At 58.6% G+C, this 19,924-nt stretch overlaps 2 protein-coding genes across 6 annotated transcripts in view; one reads left to right on the top strand and one right to left on the bottom strand.

Moving 5' to 3' along the window:
* Jrk (Jrk helix-turn-helix protein) overlaps positions 1-4,776 on the top strand; it is a 5,808-nt gene extending 1,032 nt beyond the window's left edge. The window contains exons 1-2 of one of the 5 annotated variants that reach the window (XM_048802243.1): positions 7-259; positions 1,393-4,776. In XM_048802243.1, coding sequence (XP_048658200.1) covers positions 1,805-3,475 — 1,671 coding nt within the window. In that variant the 5' untranslated portion in view covers positions 7-259; positions 1,393-1,804 and the 3' untranslated portion in view covers positions 3,476-4,776. The other 4 variants (XM_048802241.1, XM_015486534.2, XM_048802242.1 and 1 more) reach the window with 4 other exon arrangements.
* Positions 1-10,777, bottom strand: part of Psca (prostate stem cell antigen) — a 19,844-nt gene extending 9,067 nt beyond the window's left edge. Inside the window, exon 1 of the mRNA XM_048802244.1 lies at positions 10,637-10,777. Coding sequence (XP_048658201.1) covers positions 10,637-10,772 — 136 coding nt within the window. The 5' untranslated portion in view covers positions 10,773-10,777. The remainder of the gene's footprint in view (positions 1-10,636) is intronic.
* Between the last annotated feature and the right edge of the window lie 9,147 nt (positions 10,778-19,924).

Raw genomic sequence — 19,924 nt, 5'->3', positions numbered from 1 at the left:
GAGCAGGACGGGGCTTGGCCGCCGCTTCCCTCGCACGGAGTTTGCTCCCGGTCGTGCTACCCGGGATGCTGGCGGTGTCCCTCCGCGGCCCCCAGCGCGCCCGCGCCCCCTCTGCAATGTGCACTGGAGTCTGTCCCCGGACCCCTTCCTCCCGGGGCTCCGGTTCCTCGCCTGCCCAGTCTCCAGGACACTTGTCTTTTGGATCTTTGCCCCTGATGCCCGCATTTGCCCGGGGACAACCATAGTCGTCGGTGAAAAGGTCCATTCTTAGCAACCTTGGCCTATATGCCTCAGGGCCTTTTCTAAGGAAATTTCTGTCCTTGCACACAGGACCGTGCCTGAGAGTGGACAAGTGCTGCTGTCCTTCCTGCCTCACCTCTGTCCTGTCCACCACGACTCAGTGTGTTGTCCACCCCTGGGCTCAGGAGAATACTTGAAGTCCATGGTCACGTGGCCTCATGGTGTCAGTGCTTCCTTTGAATTGCAAGGCAAGAAGCCACCAGAATGTCTCTTGCCATTTCTTGTAGCCTGGAGCTTAAGGTTTCAGAAGTAAATCCTGAATTTCATTTCTAAGGAAGGCATTTCAAGCGCTTTGTCTTGCAAGCCAGACAGCAGTGTTTTCAGCCACCTCATAACACCTGCACACATCTGCACATCCAACGCCAAGAAACATTCTTAATGGCCCATTTCTGGACCTGAGCCTCCTCCAGAAATTTGTTGGCCCCTCACAGGTTCCTGTGTGATCCCACGGATCCCCCAGTTTTGTTTTAGAAATCCTCCTGAGGCTGGCCTACGGCCTGATTGCCGTCTCTTCCCACAGTGTGATGCACCTCCTGGGCTGCGTGTGCTGTGCTAGGCAGGGTGCTCGCTCACACTCAGTACTGTGGTGCAAAGCACCAGCAGGACGTTTGGCAGACCAGGAGGCCAACTGATGGAGAAAGGAGTTCCCAGAGGTGACTGGTGACAAGCCTGCCATGTGTCTATGAAGCGCTGACTACATTTGAATACACATCTCATTTCTCTTGAGTTGTGGTCTTAGGGGCTGTGTGTTTTACATGCCGCACCTGTAAGTAGCCTTCTGGCTTCTTGGACTGCAGGAAGTTGGATGAAGCAATCCACATAAAGGTTTAGAAGGGAGGTGGGAGGAGTGAACCCCTCAGGAGTTCTTTTGGGGGTCCTATGTGCCTTTTCATCAAAGAACAGGGTGGTGGTGCTGCAGCCTCTGTGATCTGTACGCTCTCCCCGTGCCAGGAAGGGCTGGAGTTGAGAGGGTGGCAGGACTGTCATAGCACTTGTTTCAGGTAAAGCTTCCTGGTGGGTCTGAGTAGTGAGGATGTGCGCAGGTATGTCCTGGCGCTTGACGTGATGTTTTCCTTCTCCTCTGCTTTTTAGTTCCTGAAGCACTGTGGGTGAGACACCATTGTGGACCCTGGAAAGAAGCACCTCGCTTGTGCCACAATACCTTCATTAATCGGAAACTGGGCATTGTTTGAGGAAGACCTGCTACTGTCCCTGAGAAGAAGGCTGAGGATCCAGCCACACCAAGCAGTCTAGGGCAGATTGATGCTGGAAATTTCCCCTGCAGAGAGGATCAGCAGCTGACCACTTTGCCAGTAGCTGAGGCCTGAGCTTCCAGAGCCTGGATGCCCAGGGGAAGCTGAGGAAGAGGTTGCTGCAGGTAGAGGGTAGAGCCAAGGAGGACTGGGCTTGAGCCCAGGAGCAGCAGAGACAAGAAGGGAGAACCTGAGGCACGGAGGGGAAGCTCACAGCGGGAACGAGAGGCAGCAGGCCGGCCACCCTTCCCATGGCCTCTAAGCAGGCTGCCGTGAAGGGCAGGGTGGGGAAGCGGAAGCGGGTGGTGCTGACGCTGAAGGAGAAGATTGACATCTGCACACGCCTGGAGCGGGGCGAGAGCAGAAAGGCGCTGATGCAGGAGTACAACGTGGGCATGTCCACCCTGTATGACATCAAGGCCCACAAGGCCCAGCTGCTCCGGTTCTTCGCCAATTCTGACTCCAACCAGGCGCTGGAGCAGCGGCGCACGCTGCACACACCCAAGCTGGAGCACCTGGATCGGGTGTTGTATGAGTGGTTCCTGGTGAAGCGTGCTGAGGGTGTCCCCGTGTCAGGCCCCATGCTCATCGAGAAGGCCAAGGACTTCTACGAGCAGATGCGGCTGACCGAGCCCTGTGTGTTCTCTGGAGGGTGGCTTTGGCGTTTTAAGGCCAGGCATGGCATTAAAAAGCTAGATGCATCCAGTGAGAAGCAGGTAGCTGACCACCAGGCAGCGGAGCAGTTCTGCGGCTTCTTTAGGAGCTTGACCACTGAGCACGGGCTATCTCCTGAGCAGGTGTACAGTGCCGATGAGACCGGTCTTTTCTGGAGGTGCTTGCCAAGTCCCAGCCCAGATGGTGGGACTATGCCCAGCCTCAAGCAGGGCAAGGACAGACTGACTGTCCTGATGTGTGCCAATGCCACAGGTTCCCATAGAATCAAGCCCTTGGCCATCGGGAAATGCCGTGGCCCCAGGGCTTTCACAGGCATCCAGCACCTGCCCGTCGCCTACAAGGCCCAGGGTAATGCCTGGGTGGACAAGGAGATCTTCTCAGATTGGTTCCACCGCATCTTTGTCCCCTCGGTCAGAGAACACTTTAGAACCATAGGTCTGCCGGCAGACAGCAAGGCCATCCTGTTGCTGGACGACTCCAGGGCCCACCCACAGGAGGCTGCGTTGGCATCTGATAACATCTTCACCATCTTCTTGCCTGCCAGTGTGACATCGTTGATCCAGCCCATGGAGCAGGGCATCCGAAGAGACTTCATGAGGCACTTCATCAACCCCCCTGGGAGCCTGCAGGGCTTCCACCCGCGGTACAGCATGAACGATGCCATACTCAGCGTGGCCTGTGCTTGGAACGCTGTGCCCAGCCATGTCTTCAGGAGGGCCTGGAGGAAGCTGTGGCCTGCTGTCATGTTTGCAGAAGGCTCTTCCGAGGGCGAGGAGGACGAAGAGGCCGAGCCTTGCAGTACCAAGCCTCATAACAAGACTTTGGCCCACATCCTCGAGCTCGTGAGGGAGGGCCCCTTCTGCCCAGGCCACAGGCCTCCGCCCAGTGCAGGGAGGGAGGTGGAGGAGGCACCGGCTGCTATGCTGCCGGCTGAGGCTGACCGGAATGCAGACCGGGTGGAGAGAGACGCTGGGGAGGACCCTGTGGCCGAGGTGGCCTGGGAGCAGGCGGCCGCAGCCTTTGAGGCACTTGTGCACTTCGCGGAGCAGCAGCCCTGCTTCAGCACGCAGGAGGTGGGGCAGCTGCACGCACTGCACTCTGCCTTCAGGAGGCGGCTGCAGCTGAGGCAGCAGCCCGTCGCCCTGAGGGCCATGGTGAAGCTTGAGGCCCGCCAGGATCACCCGGGCAGGTGCAGGGCCACAGCCCACTCCCCCCTGCCCTGCTCATCCACAGCCAGTGATAACTGATGGCTGTCATCACACCCATTTGACCCCTAGGACATGGGGTCAGTCCTGGGACACAGACTGCCCGCTGGGCGGGAGAGCACGCTCAAAGAGGGCTTAAGCGCTCCCCCAGGGGGTGGTGCCCCCAGCACATTGTCTCCATTACTCAGAAGGACCCAGGCCTGTGTGTTTTGGCTGATTGAAGTTTACCTGTGTCGTTTGCTACGTCCTGTGAATGGGAGGAGACCCTCTGGAAAGTCCATGCTACCTTAAGCACACCCAAGCCTCCTCTATTGAAACTGGGGGCCAGGCTGGGTGAATCCCGAATCTTCTGTTACCTGGCAAACCTTGCTGTGTTGGATAGAGGTGTGTCTGTCCTGGCAGAGAAGAGCACTGTGCTAGCCCACAGGGGCAGCGCCTCCTGCCCCAGGGAGGCTGGGTAGGCTGAGCTGGCAGTAGTTCATGTGCTGGGTGGACCCCAAGTCGAGTGTGAGGGCAGGGACTCAGTTCATGACCTCAAGTGCCCTCAGGCCACACATCTCCCCATTGGCACATGCCTGCTTCAGCCACAGTCATGCTCAGCAGAAGAGCTCTGTAGTGTCCCCTGTGGCCTGCAGACCCTGCCCTTCAGGCCCAGGCAGGCCCTCTTGTCACCCCCAGGGACCCTGGACTGTTGTTTTTAGCATTTGGCTCAGAGACCACTACAAAGTCTGTATTCCATGCTCCCAGACTTTCAGTTAGAGCCCCTAACTGAAGAAGTCGCCATCAGGAGTTCATAGACTAGTCTTAGGTCTGCACACGGCCACTGAGGACAGTGACAGGCCCCAGCAGCGTGGAAGCTTTCATCCTTGCTCTTTCCAGGGCAGCGATGCTCTTGGGGAAGGCCTGTCTGTACCAGTGGGTGTTGGGAGGCCGGCCCTAGGACGTGGTCATTTCCTCGGCCTTAGTAGCCCTCTGTGGCTTTACCTCTAGCAGCACCATGCTTCCTGGCTGTGACTCCAGAGGCCCTGTCCACCGCGTTAGCTGCGTTGTGGCCGTGAAATGGGTGTTTTTCCGAGCTCACTCCTTTGCCCTTGAGCTCCATTCCTTCTTGGATTCGCATCCTGGCAGCTGAATTGGCACGAGGTTTCATTCCCCTGCTCGTCAGGTACTCCATCAAGAGACGCGCTGCTGGGATCCTGAGAGCCAAGGGACTTACAGGGAGGTTTGTGGTTCTAGTCTGTCCAGACGCTGAGGCCGTAGTGATGTTGATATAGCACTGTGTTGTAGGATGTGTGTTTCTTTGAAGCATGTGGGAAGATCATAAAAACCAGATAGTTTTTGAAGTTTTGTGGCGGATTCTTGGGGCTCTGTGGCCTTGTGTTGTGTTGCCGTTGTGCTCTGCTTCGTGCCTGTGCGTCTGCGTCATGCCGTTGCTGGCTCACAGCAGGGATTGCAGCTGCCTGGGGTTCTGCAGGGTGGAGGGCGGGCGTCACACCTGTTGCTGGCAGAGCCAAATGTTGGACCTACCAAGCGGATGTGCACCCTGCTGGCAGCCCTCCCCGACCCCACAGATGATCTGTGCTCATCAGACTCTACGATCCAGAACCATCTCACCCTCACAACTGCTCCTGTCCTGTCTGGGTGCTGTGTGGCCACAGGGCACCCCTCCTTCCAGAACAGCTCCAGGGACAAGCCCTCTTCGGGCTGAACCTGTACTCTCTCTTCCTGTCCTCTGCTCTCCCTTCCTGTCCTCTGCAGGCTTTTGGCAGCTTCCTTGTGGGCTTGTCACTGGAGAGTTGCAGACTCCACAAGAGAAGGCCTGAGGCGAGTGCTGTGCAGAGGCACAGGTCCACTGCCCGCCTCTGAGTGCCAGGTCCAGGTTCCATGCTTCCTGAAGAGCCCTGTGCTCTCTGGACAGCTGCAACCAGCCTCTCCAGAAGTCATGTGGCCCAGCAGCTTAGCCTCAGCACCTTTCCCAAACAGTTCTGGGTGGACTCACCATGCCCAACTTTACACCTGAGCTGGTGGGAACACGTCTTCCCCTTCCCTTTCCCCAGTGGTCTGCAGAGCACTGTGATCTCTGTCCCATTTAAGTGCCTTCCCCTTCTGACCTGGGAACCTTGGCCAAGTCCACCCCTGCAGGTTGAGAGGGCTGGTGGGCACTGCAGTCCAGTCAGGACCCCGGCTGCTCCAGTCCCCTGGCCACGGGTTTTCTCCCCTTGCTGACCTTTGGCTCCCCTGAGTGCAGGACCTGGTGTGCTTGCACTCCTCTGTCCTACCCCAGTGAGAGGGCTCTAGGGGCAGCTTCCCACCCTGGGGGACATGCCCGCCCTCTGTGGGTATTACTGGTTCAGGGGCCTTCCCTGTCACCTTTCAGACCCTGCAGGCCACTTCCTGGGAGGTCCGTTTACCAAACCTGAGTCCCCACTTCCTGACAGTCTGGATGGTGGCAGACCTGCAGTGCCCTCAGCAGTACCAGGGCAGGACCAGCCTCTCCACGCCCTCCTGAGAAGTTTCAGGAGTCAGTGCCCTCTGTCATGGCCTGTCCAGTGAGTCAGGCCTTGTTTCTGGGCCAGTGCCCACAGCACTGAACTCTCATTGGGAGGAGACCCCAATGTCTGGTGGAGCAGTCGTGACTTCCCTATGAAGCTGCCCTGACTCCGTTCAGGCGGCCTCTGCGAGGGATGTCCACAGCCCTGGGGGCATGTGAGTATGATGTTGGAGAACTTGCACCAGTGGCAGCACTAGGTAGGGCTCTGCCCTTAGCCCTCCGATGGGGTGTTGGGTCTGTGGCCTGTATCCCTGCGACAGCAGTGTTGTGGACTGCATGTCTAGTGTGGGCTCTCGTCCAGCGAGGAGGTCCATGGAACAGGGTAGGAGAGTGTGGCTGCAGAGTCGCTGATCCAGACCTCCGGAGACCAGGCAGGAAGCAGGTCTGATCTTACTGCGCAGTTACCGTGTACGTATAGCCAGGCAGCAGCTAAGCAGGTTCAGGCAGCCACCAGTGCAGTGTCTGCTAACTGTCCTCCAGCAGCCAGGCAAGGAGTGGGCATGCAGCAAGCGCAGGGACTGCAACACGCGGCCTCACACCAGGGCTGTGCCTACGGGGCAAGTGGTGTGCCGCTCACACACTCACACAGGGGAGTGGTCTGCCACTCAGATGCCCTTAACGTATGCCATGTGTGCAGAACTCCATGCACGCGTCCCCACAATGTCTGTCCTTCCCAAGTTCATGTTGAGATGCTAACTGCCAGTGGGATGGCATTGGGGGTGGGGCTTTGGGAAGGTGGTTAGGTTAGGTGAAGTTGCAGTGTGGGGCACCATGAGGTTGGGTCCTTGCACGAGGAGAAGACTGGGCCTCCTTACATCATTTCAAGACAGCTGCTGCAGCTCCACCACCATTTACTTCCAGCCTGAAGGAAACAGTCCGTCACTTCTGTGAGCACCCTTCAGCTGCCACCTCACTTCCTCTCCTGCCCCTCAGGCCACGTCCCTCACATGAGCTCAGCTAGCTTCCAGGGGTCCTGGCAGCATGCTTGTAGAGGACCGGAAAGCACCTGGGCACAGGAGGGAAGGCCAGTGCAGGTGTCCTGCCTCAGGCCCTCCACAGCCACGTCGGATTTCAGGTGAGCCCAGGTGCGGGACTCAGTGGGCCTCAGCTCAGGAGACCAGTGTTCAACTCTGAAGCAGGGGAAGAAGGGCGTCATGCAGAGATGTGACAGCGTCCGCCCCAGCCCAGAGCTGGCAGAGGAAAGCGGCCATGAAGCGGCTGCAGACCCCTCTCTAGGAGCTGACTTCATTTGCTGGGGTGTGAAGTTCAAGTGGAAGGGTGCTCTCAAAACTGAGTGGGGCTGGGGGCTGGGGCGCTCAGTGGCAGAGCAGGCGCCTAGAGTGTGTACCAGGCCTTGGATTCCATCCCAGCACCACATGAGCAAAAAACCAGATGATGGGGTGGAGAAGGGCACGGGGAGTCATTCACAGCTCTACTGGAGAGACAGCAGACAGCTGTCTAGGAGTCAATTACAAACGCTGGCCTCGGGAACTGTCCCACTGTAGGAGCCCACATTTGGTTGGTAGTTTATCACAGGGCACTGCTGAAAACAGTTGCACAGTTGGCCACAAGTAGAGGGCCCAGCAGCTGGTGTGGCCAGGGAACCTGCAGTCGGGGAGCACAGCACACTCAAACCACCGTCACTGGGTGACCAGTACCCAGGCTGCGCCCCAGGGAGCCATCGAGGCTCCTGCAGAGGCTGTGGGAGAGCGTGACTAGTGACCACTGAAGTGATCCTGCCAGCCACGCGGCACAGTCAACGGGAGCAGCAGTGAGACTCGTGATTGCCACAGGACGCTGCAGTGGACTTTGTGGTCCACTCAAGGGGACTGCAAGGTGCCTTTCCCAACAACAAATTATGAAATATGCTAAGACACAAAGCACAGGCCTGGGGATGTGGCTCAGGAGTAGCACGCTCGCCTGGCCTGCACGGGGCGCTGGGTTCACTCCTCAACACCACCTGAACATAAAGATATCGTATCCACCTAAAGACGAAAAAACATTAAAAAAAAGAAAAAAAAAAAAAGAAACAAAGCACAGCCGGTGGACTGGGGAAAAGCCGGTGGTGGACACTGCCTGCCAGAACAAGATGCTCCCTCCACAGAGAGAGAGAATTCTTCTGTGTGGTTTATGAATACTGTCAAAAAACAAAAGGGCACCATGATCCAGACACAGGTGAGAGAGGGAAGGGAAGGACTGCGAGTGCATTGCATAAGATAGAGTTTATCAGAAAATCCTGTAAGAGCCAAATGGACAGGACAGGTACTGAAATCAGGCACCCAAAGGTAGATCTGACCTGGAGCCAGAAAGAAGCAGTGAACGTGAAGGTGATGGGTAGGAGTGACGTAGTTGGAACAGCAGAGAGAAGAGGGAGAAGATCAGCAGTGTCAGAGGGATGTGGGCACCAGTGTGCACACTGTTGTGACGGGGACACCAGGAAGGGGGCAGGAGAAAGGATCCAAAGAGCCAGTGGCCTCAGATCCCCAAAGTCATTGAAACACATGTCCACAAGTCCCCAAAGCTTGAGCTCCATGGTTCCAGAAGAACCTGGCCCAGTGGGTGAGAACTGGCTGCAAGGTGCCCTGAGACAGAGGGGAGGCGGGCACAGCCAAGGTCTTAGAGTGTGGTCCTGGGTGGCAGCAAGACGGGGAACTCTGTGTGCCCCTGAGGCCATGTGGCGCCTTGACAGAGAGGCCTCCAGGCTGGAGTGCCGAGCTCCCTGCTGCCCACCCTTTTGCTTTCCCTTGACCTTGGGCTACTATGCCAGCCTACCAGACCCTGTGAGAATGGGGGCTCCCCGACCTGTGGATGTGCCACCTGCCACTGCCTCTTACATGATTTACATGGATGTGGTCCTGACCTGAAAGCCCTGAGGGCAGCTGGCCCAGTGGAGCAGTGACTGGCACGTATGTAGTTTGTATCCTCGAACCTTAAGTGCATGGGCCATCTAGCAGGTCTAGACCAGGGCTAGGGCCTGCATAGAGAGGAGCCACTCCACTCTCATGGAGCCTCAAAGTCACCTAACAGTTCCTGGGCTGGTGTGACACAGGTCAGCTCTGCCAGCCACAGGCCAGGGGAAGGGGATCCATTCCACCGATGGCCTTGTGCCACTCTGGCCCTCCCAGAGCCTGCCTGTCTTCTGCCCTGCCCGTTGCACCCCTCCAGGCCTGGTCCCAGAGGCCAGTGTCCTTGCTGCCTGCAGAGGGAAAGGAAGGGGGTCTGGGCCCCAGAGAGCCGCCTAGGGAGGGCTGCCGTGCCCCTGGGGCAGTTCTGCTTTACCCAAGACCTTCCTTGAAAAGTGCTGACCTGCCCTTGCCGGGGTTGGAGAGCCACGCTACCAGGGTGACAGTCACCTTGCAGACGTGGACACGTGGGCAGAATTGTTCTCTTTCCTGGAAGAGCTAGACTTAGCCCAGGACTTGCAGGGTGTGGTGCTGTGATGATCCCGGGCTCCCAGGGGGTCAGAGGCGGGGGCTAGACACCATGTGTCTTGCATAGTTATCTGAAGACAGGGAGGCCCAGGCAGTCCTGGAAGGAGAGGGGCCTGGATGGGGGCTGTGGCAGTCACTGTTATCTCCCTATTAGGGATGGGGCCTGAACTCTGTGGGAGGAGCCTCTGAGGATCCACAGTTGGTGGTAGGTGACCCTATGATTGGGCCTAGGCCTGTGGGACCCAGGGGAAGGGGATCCGTTCCACTATGGCCTTCTGCTACTGGGGTCTTCCTGTGACCCTGGCCCTTGGTGGTGGAACACCTGAGCCCAGGGGTGTGTGGCAGGTCTGGGTCCGTGGAGGGCAGCGGATTTACAGCCCTTACCAGGGGAGCCCTCTGCCTGCTTGGCCTCTCCTGGTGCCAGCCCCCCACCAGCACACCCCGTCTCCCCAGAGAGAACCAACCCATCATGGGACAGTGGATTCTAACCCAGGGTTATGTTTTCCCGAGAGGCCTGGAGTCGGGGCTCCCTCTGCAGTGATGGGGTCACCCTGCACAGGCTGTGTGTCTTGAGGAGACTCAAATCTTTCCTCACTTGTGATTCCAGGAACGAGGCCACCAGCCCTCAGTGTACCTTATTAGTTAACAGCAGAGAGCAGGGCTGGGATCCCAGGTCTGGGGTCAGCCTCAGAGGGAGGACCTGGGCTGGGAGGCCGTGTGGCTTCCTGTGTGTTGGGTAGGGAATGTGCCAGGCGTCTGAGGCCCTTGTAGATACCCAACACTCCGGCCTCCCCAGGCTTGCTTTAGCCCCTCTGCAGGACCCTTGGGCCAGGGTCTCTCTCCAGGTGAGCAGCCCCTGGCCTCCTGCCTAGCACCAGGCTCCTCACTTCAGTGTATTCCTAAAATCAGGCAGAGTCCACTCCCCACTGGCCACAGAGCCCCAGTCTCCTGTGCCTGGGCACAGGCACAGTCCCCGCCCCACAGCGGATCTAGCTCACCCAGAGTGCATGCTCCCTCAGGACGGGCAGCGAGGTCCGCAGCCCACCCGGGTCAGGGGAGAGGCCTGCTTTCTGCAGCCAGGACAAGTGAGTAGAAGAGCCCTCCATCAGTGGCCAGTCCTCTCATTCCCTGCCTGCCCCTCGCCCCAGTCCTCAGGGTGGCTGTGGGGACTCACTGAGTTGGGATCTCCGTGCTGCCATTGGAGACAGGTGTGTGCCTTACCTTGGCTTCCCTGGATGCCAGCCAGTGGGGCTGTGACCTGCAGAAAGCTCCAAGCAGAAGGGGCAGCAGAGACTCTCCAAGCCTCGGGCTGCCCCTGCCCTGGGTGTCTGCCTGCCTGTCCTGGGCCTGTTCCCATGGGTACTCGGCAAACACTCCCCAGTGGAGGCTCTCGCAGCTCCCCCGGTCATCTGCTTCCCACGCAGTGCCACCCAGCGCCAGTTCATAGTCAAGCAGCCCTCATGTGGCGGGGGTGGGGGTGGATGCCAGCCCCTGGGTCCCTTGTGCTGCAGCCAGGCCCTGGGCTCTCCTACTGATTGGATTTTATTGGCTGATATCACATGGTGCAGTGGGCTGGCAAGCCTGGTTTCTGGTTTACAAATGGGATCAAAATGTCACTGCGTCCTTTAAAAGGACAGGTATGCCCATCATCCATGTCTAGCATGGGGTTATTGATTGGGTTATTTGGTTTTTTGGTGTTAAGTTTTTTTAATTCTTTATGCCACCGGCTGCTGTGGGCCTCCACTGTCCTCCCTTCCGGCCTCGCCAGCCCTTGCCCTGAGAGCCCAAGGATGGGCTGGTGCTCAGTTGCAGCAGTGAGTCTACAGGCCATCTGTGTGTTGGAGACCAGGGTTGCTCTCAGCAAGACGAGCCAGGCACAAGGGCACCCACAGAGGAGTCCCCCTTAGGAAACGTTTCAAACAGGCAAAAATCACAGAGGAGAAGAGTGGAGGTGGCCAGGCCTGGGGCAGGGTGTCCCTGTTTAACCTGGTAAGTTCCATCATGCTTGAGGGGGATGCCCAGAAAAACTTAAATTGAGCAACAAATAAATCACTAATGGGAACTGGTTTTTAATTTGTTTAGTTAGTTACACATGACAGCAGAATGCATTAATGCACTGTGATATACCACACATAGGTGGGATATAATTTCTCCTTTTTCTGAGTGTACATGTTGCAGAATCACACTGGTCATGCAGTCACATACACACACACAGTAATAATGTCTGTTTCATTCATTTTCTCCAGTGAATGTTTTTGTACCCTTGTCTAGTGTAAGATAACCATATTTATGTGGGTTTGTCTCTGTGTCCTTTATTTGGTCTACAAGTCTATTTTGGTGCCAATATCATGCTGTTTTTGTTACTATAGCTCTGTAATATACTTTAAAAACTTCTAGAACGAATAAATGAATTCAGCAAAGTAGCAGGATATAAAATCAACACCCATAAGCCAAACTCATTCCTATACATCAGCTAAGAATCCACTGAAAGAGAAACAGGAAAACTACTCTATTCACAAAAGCCTCAAAAAAGATAAAATACCTGGGAATCAATCTAACAAAAGAGTTAAAGACCTCTGCAAAGAAGACTACAGAACACTAAAGAATGAAATTGAAAGAAACCTCAGAAGATGGAGAGATCTCCCAGCTCCTGGATAGGCAGAATTCATATTGTCAAGTGGCCATACTACCAGAAGCGTTATACAGATTTAATGCAATTCCTATTAAAATCCCAATGACATTCTTCATAGAAATAGAAAAAGCAATCGTGAAATTTATTTGGAAAAATAAGAGACCCAGGATAGCTAAAGCAATCCTTAGCAAGAAAAGTGAAGCAGGAGGCATCACAATACCAGACCTTAAACTATACTACAGGGAACTTTTGAATAAATATTATTTTAGAGTTTCATGCTTTTGCAAAAGTAGTAAGTGAATGACTGGAGCATTGGGAATATACATGTTTCCATTCCTGTGTCAATGAATGCAAAGGACACACGGCTCCGGACTGTGATTTCCAGCCTCTTAATGCACCTGAGAATGCTGTGGTACTATTTTCAGGCTGGGAAACTTGAGACTCATTGGCCAACAGGATGCTCGGGAAATGGCGTTGGCAGTGGTCACACAGCCCGGTGCTCAAGGACAAGGGCTTAAACAGTGCTTCTCACACCCCGTGTGGTCTAGATAGCCAACCTGGCCCAGTCAATGGCCTGGTGCTTTGGGATGAGGACCAGGGAGCCCTCAGAGAAGAGGCCAGGGCCACCAAGAGCCCAGCAACAGCAGGAGCTCTGCAGGGACACAGAGGGAGGCAGGGTCTCCCGAGCCCAGGGCGAGTGCCCGCGGAAGCTGAGACCACAACCTGAGAAGTCACACAGGCAGGGAGGGAGGGAGGGGGGCAAACACCCACCTGGTCCTTTCATCCTCCCCCTCACCAACCTGGAGCCCAGCTGGCCAGAGCCCAGTTGACCGGCCTGCCTAGAAGCGCAGAGGCTGTGCTCTGTGGCCAGCAGGCAGCCAGGAAGGACAGGCCGAGGGAAGGGGTGGGGGGAGGAGGACACTGAGGTCTTTTGCCAGTCCCTGGAGGGGACCCAGGCCTGGAAAAGCCAGGGAGAGGCTGAGGGTCAGATCTGGAGTCGCAGGCCCACATCCTTGGCCCCCGAGGGACAGAGTGGGCGAAGTGAGCGGGGGGCAGCCCCCAGGCTGCCAAGGGCTGGGCTGCACCATCCGGGGTGCCTTTACCTCTTCCTCTTTACCTTTTATCACACTCGTCAAGCACCGACTGTGTGCAGGCTCTGGGGATGCCATCCTGATAAGAACAGGCCTTGGTGGCCAGGGTCCCAGGCCTGAAGGAGACACGAAGAAAAGGAGGTCCTTAACCATCTGCTGCATGCTTGCCATGCGCCCAAGGCGCTCTGGGCACAGCAGGGCCTCAGGCATGTGTGAGGACCAGGTGCCCTGGTGTCCAGCATCGGGCTGTCCAGAGACGTGGCCTGGGTTTGCTTCTGGTCTTGCCCTTCTGCACGTGTGTGTCCACGAGGCTTCTGCCTGGAGTCCCCCCGGGCGCCAGGAGCACAGCCTGCAGCCAGGCCTGGCGGCTCCACCACGGTGTGGAGAGCGCAGGGACCGGGGCTAGGGACACTCGCTCAGCTGGCTCAGCCAATGTCACTCCCTCACTCATTCCCTCTGTCCCTCACTCATGCACTCTCCACTCATCTACCTGTCCATCACCCAGAATCCACACCCTTACCCATCACCAGTCTGCCCACCTGCTCTTAGATCCAACCATCCATTCATCCATTATCCATCCAACCACATCCTCACCTGTCTATCCATTATCCATCCATCATCCACTCACCCGTGCATCTGTCCACCCATCCTCATCCACCCATCCATCCAGCATCCATCTCCCAACTCTCTGTCCACCTGTCCATCTACCCAAGCAACTCTGCTGGGCTCCTCATTGCACGCTAAGGAGTTTTCTTGCCCGTGACACACAGAGGGAGAGTGCCCGAGGACTGGAACTTCACTATACTTGTGTCCACTCCTCCAGGCCCCCGCTGGGGAGACGTGCAGTCTCTCACCCCTAACTCACGCATGGCTCACCTCCTGCCCCCAAACAGACAGAGTTGTTATATAGTCTAAGAGACTGAGAAAGGCAGTGGGGCTCAGGGTGGGGTTGGGGTCTTTCAGGGATGCAAGGGTCCACACCTCAGCTACACAGCCACCCGGGGCCGTGGCCATATTCCTGCTTCCTGTAGAGCAGTCCAGCTCCCTGGACCTCACCCAGAAAATGCCAGGCTTGGCTTTCTCTCCTGGCATCCCAGTCCTTATTCTAGGACAGAGGTGCTGCCTGGGGGAGTTCCTGCCATTCCACCACCCCAGAGTGACCACACTTGGTGGACAAGTCAGCATGGACTTGAGTCAGCTGTGCTTTCTTCAGGCTCCTCCTGCCCTCTCTGGTTCACTCGTAGCTCACCTGCTGAGCACCACTCGGGGGGCTTGGTGCCTCTGACTGCAGTGTTTTCTTCCACTCATCCTCCATCATCTTCAGCATCTATTGAGCAACCACTGTGTGCCAGATCCTGGCCTGGGCACTGGTATTCCTCGAAGGCCCCCGATGAAAAGGGAGTGTGGCTCTCAGGACAATTGTGGGCGGCCATGCTACCTCCCAGCCCAGGTGCCGTCGAGGTCCAGGCCCCCAGCCCCCCAAGCTGCCACCCTGCTCCCACCCTCACCTTAGGTTTGGCCAAGGTGGGATTTGGGAGGGAGAGAGGGGGCAGGCTGGGCTCAGCTCCCCCAACCTAACCCTGGCCAGAGCCAGCAGCACGGCTCGGCCCTGTCCCCTCCTGCCCTTTGCCTGGGTGGCCCCAGAGCCATGTTGGACTGTGCCTAGGGGGGGAACAGCTCTGGGAGGGGAGGTGCAGACAGCAGGGGACGCCCCAGCCTGAGCAGAGCCCAGCTGCCCAGCAGTCCTCTGGCCTCATGTGGGTCCAGGCTGAGCAGTTCCTCTCACTCGCAGAGACCTGGAGATCAAGGCGGTGGGAAGCCTTGATCTCCAGGTCTACGCCGCAGGGATGCTTTGCAAATGGCCCGCAAGGAAGGCAGAGTCCTTTAGGGATGGAAAGAGGTCTCTTCCATGAGAGGATTTGCTGAGTGTTCCCAGGGGAGGAGGCCAAGGGGCAGGGCACGATGGGCAGAGAGACCACGGAGGAGGAGTTTGGGTTGTGTCTGCTCCAGGCCCCGACTCAGCTCCCGGCACACAGCAGGTCCCGGGCGGTCAGCAGGTGGACCCTGAGGGCAACAGAGAGGGCAAGGTGTCCTGTGGGCCGGGGTGGCTGGCCCTGCAGTTAGAGCCATGGCCACGGTGAGCGCGGGGGCTCTGGGGTGCAAGGAGGCCCCATCCTTCTAGGGGTGCTGTGAATGTTGAGTGTGTCCCCCAAGGGCTGAAACCTGGTTCCCAGTGTGGCCATGGGAGAGGTGCCGGGACCCTGTGGGAGGTCCTTAGGCCACTGGAGTGCTACCCTCTGAAGGGATTAGTGGTTTGCAGGGGACCTGATTGCCTCAGCCAGAGGGTTGTCATGAAGGGCAGGGCTGGCCCTCCCCTATCTCTGTGTCTGTGACTTCTCCTTCCTACACGAGCTGTCACCATGGCCATGAGGCTCTCCAGGGCCAAGAGGATGGGTGCTGGCACCATGCACTCAGCCCTCCACACCTGTGAGCTAATAAACACCTTTTTCTTATAAAGTTTCCAGCCTCAGGTACTTTGTTATAGCAATGGAAACCAGACTGACTGATGGTCCAGGATTCTGCAAGCTGTGGGTTAGTCCTGTGTCTGCTCTCCTTGCCTCCTCCCTCACTCATTCATTCACACCCTGTGTCCCTCCCTCTTTTGAACCCAGACAATAAGCCCCAGGGAACTGAATGAAGCCCCTGCTGTGCTGAGGGCCAGGTTACCTGCAGGCTCTCTCCACCTGTTCATCCCATTGTCCACCTACAACCAGCCTCAGGACGCACCTGTAATCCCAGTTATTGGGAGGGAGGTTGAGGCAAGAAGATCACAGGGCTCAGCAATACCTGTCTCAAAATGAACACTGAAAGGGCTGGGCATGCAGCTCAGTGGAGAGCTCCCTGGATCCAATCCCCTGACCCACACACAAACACACAAGCCCATCTGAGGTGGAGGCGCAGCAGAGACCCCTGGGCTGGGGAGGCGGCCACCCTGTCCTGGCCGGAAGCCTCTGCCTCTTCCTGGCAGCAGGTCCCCACTGCTGTGCCCCTGATCCTCTGGCTGCTTACTCCCACTGCTGATGGGGATTTCCTATAGAACGACCTGTCCCCAACGAGGGCACATGGGCCATGGGACCCAAGGCCACAGGGTTGGGGGGTGGACAGGAATGGACCTCTGTGGAAGGACCGTTGTCGACTGGGGAGAGCAGCACTGGCAGCTAACTAGACCCTCGAGACCTGGTGCTGGCCCCACTGGGTGACGAAGGGACTTGGCTATATTTCCCAGCGGGCTTTATGTCACAGATACAGGGGAAGGATGTGGGGTGGGGTCTGCCCCTGGTTGCTCCACGGAGGAGGAGGCAGAATCCACGCTGGGCGCTGAGGGCCTCTCCAAAGGCCCTGGGGGAAGGCCAGGGCCCTACCATGGCAGGGCCTAGAGGGAAGGGAGCCCGGCCCAGGACACAGGCAAAGGGCTCGAACCTTCCCCCACGGTTGTGGGGGGCTCGCTCTCGCGCTGTCGCCAAGGTTTTCCAGACACAAAAGCTGCTTTCCGCTGCAGAGGAGGCCGGATACCTGGGAGGTGAGTCAGCAGGATGGGGCTGGTGCCTGCGTCAGCTGCACCTGCAGAGAGGAGAGCCAGAACAGGAGGGAGGGGAGGGGAGTGGGGAGGGAGGGGGAGGGAGGGGAGGGAGGGGGAGGGAGGGTGGGACTGGAGAGGTTGGGCGGGCACCAGGATTTCGGCCATCTCATTCCCCCCTCCCTCACTCATTCATTCACACCCTCTGCCCCTCCCTCTTTTGAAGCCAGATCCGGGAACTTAGGCACATTGTTTGACCCCTACATCAGTGCCACAGCCAGGGATGCAGGACCTCCTGCCAGGCCCCACCCTGGGGGGGGGGGCCAAATGGCACAGCCGGGTAGGGGGCACGGGGGTGCCTGGGCTCACTTGGGGCCAGGCCCTGGGCAGCCCAGGGGTCAGACTGCCTGGCCTCACCAGCTCCCACNGGGGCAGATGGCACAGCCGGGTAGGGGAGGGGGTCCTGGGCTCGCTGTGGGCCAGCCCTGGGCAGCCAGGGGTCAGCCAGCCCACAGCCCACTCAGAGAGCCTGCTCAGTGGTGTCTGGGCTCACTGCTGCCCCTCAGGCCCAGCAAGCCCGCCAGGTGGGGTTGTCACCACCTGGCACACCCTCCGCAAGGACAGTCTCCCAGCCTGAGGGTGGAGGCAGTATTGCTGGGCATAGACACTGGACCACAGTGCCTCTGCTAGACTCCTGGGAAGTGCAAGTGGCCTGCCGCTGAGGTCCTGCAGCAACTGTGGGCTGCGGACAGGGAGGGGCTGCTAGAGGACCAGGGAACAATCCCAGGATCAGACCAGCCGTGGCTCCAGTCCACACTGCAACCCCAGACCCTGGTCACACTGAGCCCTGGCCCTGGTCACACCCTGAGCCCTGGTCCTGGTCACATGCTGGTCCATGACTCCTGTCCTCTGTGGGTCCCTGAGGCCAGGGAGGTGGGAGCCCCCCTCATGTCTTGCTCTCACCTGGAGGCCCAGAGCTACCCTGCCTCTCCCCCACGTGTGAGTCACTGCTGTCCCTGGCCACTTTCCCCGGCTCTCCCACCACAAGTGCACACTGAGTGAGGTTCTAGGTCCGCTGGGTGACAGTCAGCACTTGGGAGTGGGTGACTGCGGGGCTGACTCACTCTAGAATGGGGGAGTGTGAAAGCCAGAGCTGGGCCCCCGTTCAGAGTCAGAGCTGCCTCCTTCCCCCGGGGGAACAAGGCCCCAGGCCCTGAGCCAAAACCCACTGCCGGAGTCCATGGGGTCTGGGCTCTCGCCTCCCACCCATCAGCTGGGCTGGGTGGCCTCTTTACCACAGAGAAGGACAGCAGGGGAGTGGCACGTGGGCATGTTTGCTGGACACAGCCACCACCTCAAGGGGCCTGCAGATGCCTGCTGGCTGAGTCTGGGCCCGGGGGCTAGGGTGGGTGGACACAGCTGAGGAAGGGACTGCCCAGAGGTGACAGTGGAGAGAGGGGAAGAGAGGGCAGAGTCCTTGAGAGCAAGGACGGGTGTCCTGAGGGGGCTAGGGCAGTGTCCTGGAAGGCCAGACCTGGGGGCCTCCTCCGCCTGGTGGTGCCTGAGAAACCAGCACTTCCTCCCGACTGCAGTCTGGCATCTGGGAGGTCAGCGGGTAGGGGCAAGGGTGCCAGGCCCCTCCACCCAGCACGGCTGCCGCTCCGGGCACAGAGCTCCAACTGGCCCCACAGCAAGAGAGGGCAGTGGACGGGCCTGTCACACTGCAGAAGCTGCAGCCTGACCTCGCCACGGGCAGGGTGGGGGTGGGCATGCCAAGAGGGGCAGCCTGTGCCCCACCTGCCCTGCTCTGAGACCCAGCAAGCCTCCGAGAGGCCACCACCCTTCACATTTTCCAGATAAGCACTCTGAGGGAGTAGGGAGCAGAGGTGACCCTGGGGACAGCTACCCTCAGGACCAGGACAGTCAGTGACCCTGGCGTCAGCTGGATGTCCCCCAAAGGACTCCTCTCTTACTTGGGGATCCTCTGGGCACTCTCCTTGGGAACACCAGGGAGAAAGTTCCCGCCCTCAGATAGCCCAGAGGTGACAGCAGCTGGCCCTCTGCTGCCAGTCCTGTTCCCATAGCAGAGACAAGCCTGCCCCTGGGACAGTTCCAGCACCCCCAGGTTAGGGGCAGACGCCAGCAGCTGCAGAGGCAGCAGGGTGACCTGTCCAAGGTGCTGAAAGAGGCTGCCGGCTCTCTGCATTCTGCCCAGTCACCAGGCCTGCAAGGCGCTATGGCAAGGGTGGGGGCGGGGGGCTACGCCTGCGGTCTGCGGGGGATTGGTGTGTGTGCCGACTCACGTATGCCCGCACCGTGCTCCTGCCCACCCTGCAGTTCCCAGCTGGGTCCACGTAACCCCGGGCATGCACGGCCCACCCACCCTCCAGGGACCTCAGTTCTGGCCTCTGGACAGCTACCCTCAGGACCAGGACAGTCAGGACCAAGCCCTGACCCTGGGCACTCTGCTGCCTTGGGATTGTGGTGTTGCATGGGACAGGGCACAGAGGCGGGGAGCCACATGCTGACCTCCTGGAACCAGCCCACTCTGACCCCAGTCCCTGTGCCCTCATCTCCATCCTGAGACCTCAGAGACCCTCCTCCCAGAAGCTGCAGCCCAGGGAGCGAGGCAGCCCTACTCCCACGGAGAGGGGCCTCGAAGCTAGGCCTCTGCACAAGCCCCTGCTCTGCTCTGGGCCTGGCCCAGGCAGGAGGCCCCTGGATGCATGGAGGTTTCCAGAGGGACCATGAGGTCTACTTCCTGGTGAGTTGGAGGAAGGAAGGACGCGGAGCCTGCCCGTCACCTGCAGGCAGGGAGACACTGAGCCCGCCCCAGGCCACTCCCCCTCTTCTCAGAGGTCTTCTGTGGCTCTGGAACTTGTCCCAGCTCCAAGGAGCCCTCTGGATTCTGCAGGAAGAGATGCTGGGGAAGGCCGGGCTTTGCCACTGACTGCTGGCAGGGGACACAGAGAGCAGCATGCAGCCCAGGCTGGGAGGCCATCTCTGCAGCCCTGAGTCCCTGACCTGGGACCTTTCCCCCGGGTGGGGAGCGCTGGGCAAAGCCTGCCGAGGGTGTGTTTGTGGCACCCTCAAGACCCCCGGATCCACAAAGACGCCTCACTGGAAAGGAGGAGCCCAGCTCCGTCCTGCGGCCTGTGCACTGCAGGCTGCAGGGCAGCTCCTAGAAGACCCCTGTCCCTTCCTCCCCC

This window comes from Marmota marmota, unplaced genomic scaffold (genome assembly GCF_001458135.2).
Source record: "Marmota marmota marmota unplaced genomic scaffold, marMar, whole genome shotgun sequence".
Taxonomy (NCBI): Eukaryota; Metazoa; Chordata; class Mammalia; order Rodentia; family Sciuridae; genus Marmota; species Marmota marmota.
This window is presented reverse-complemented; position numbering and strand designations above follow the sequence as displayed.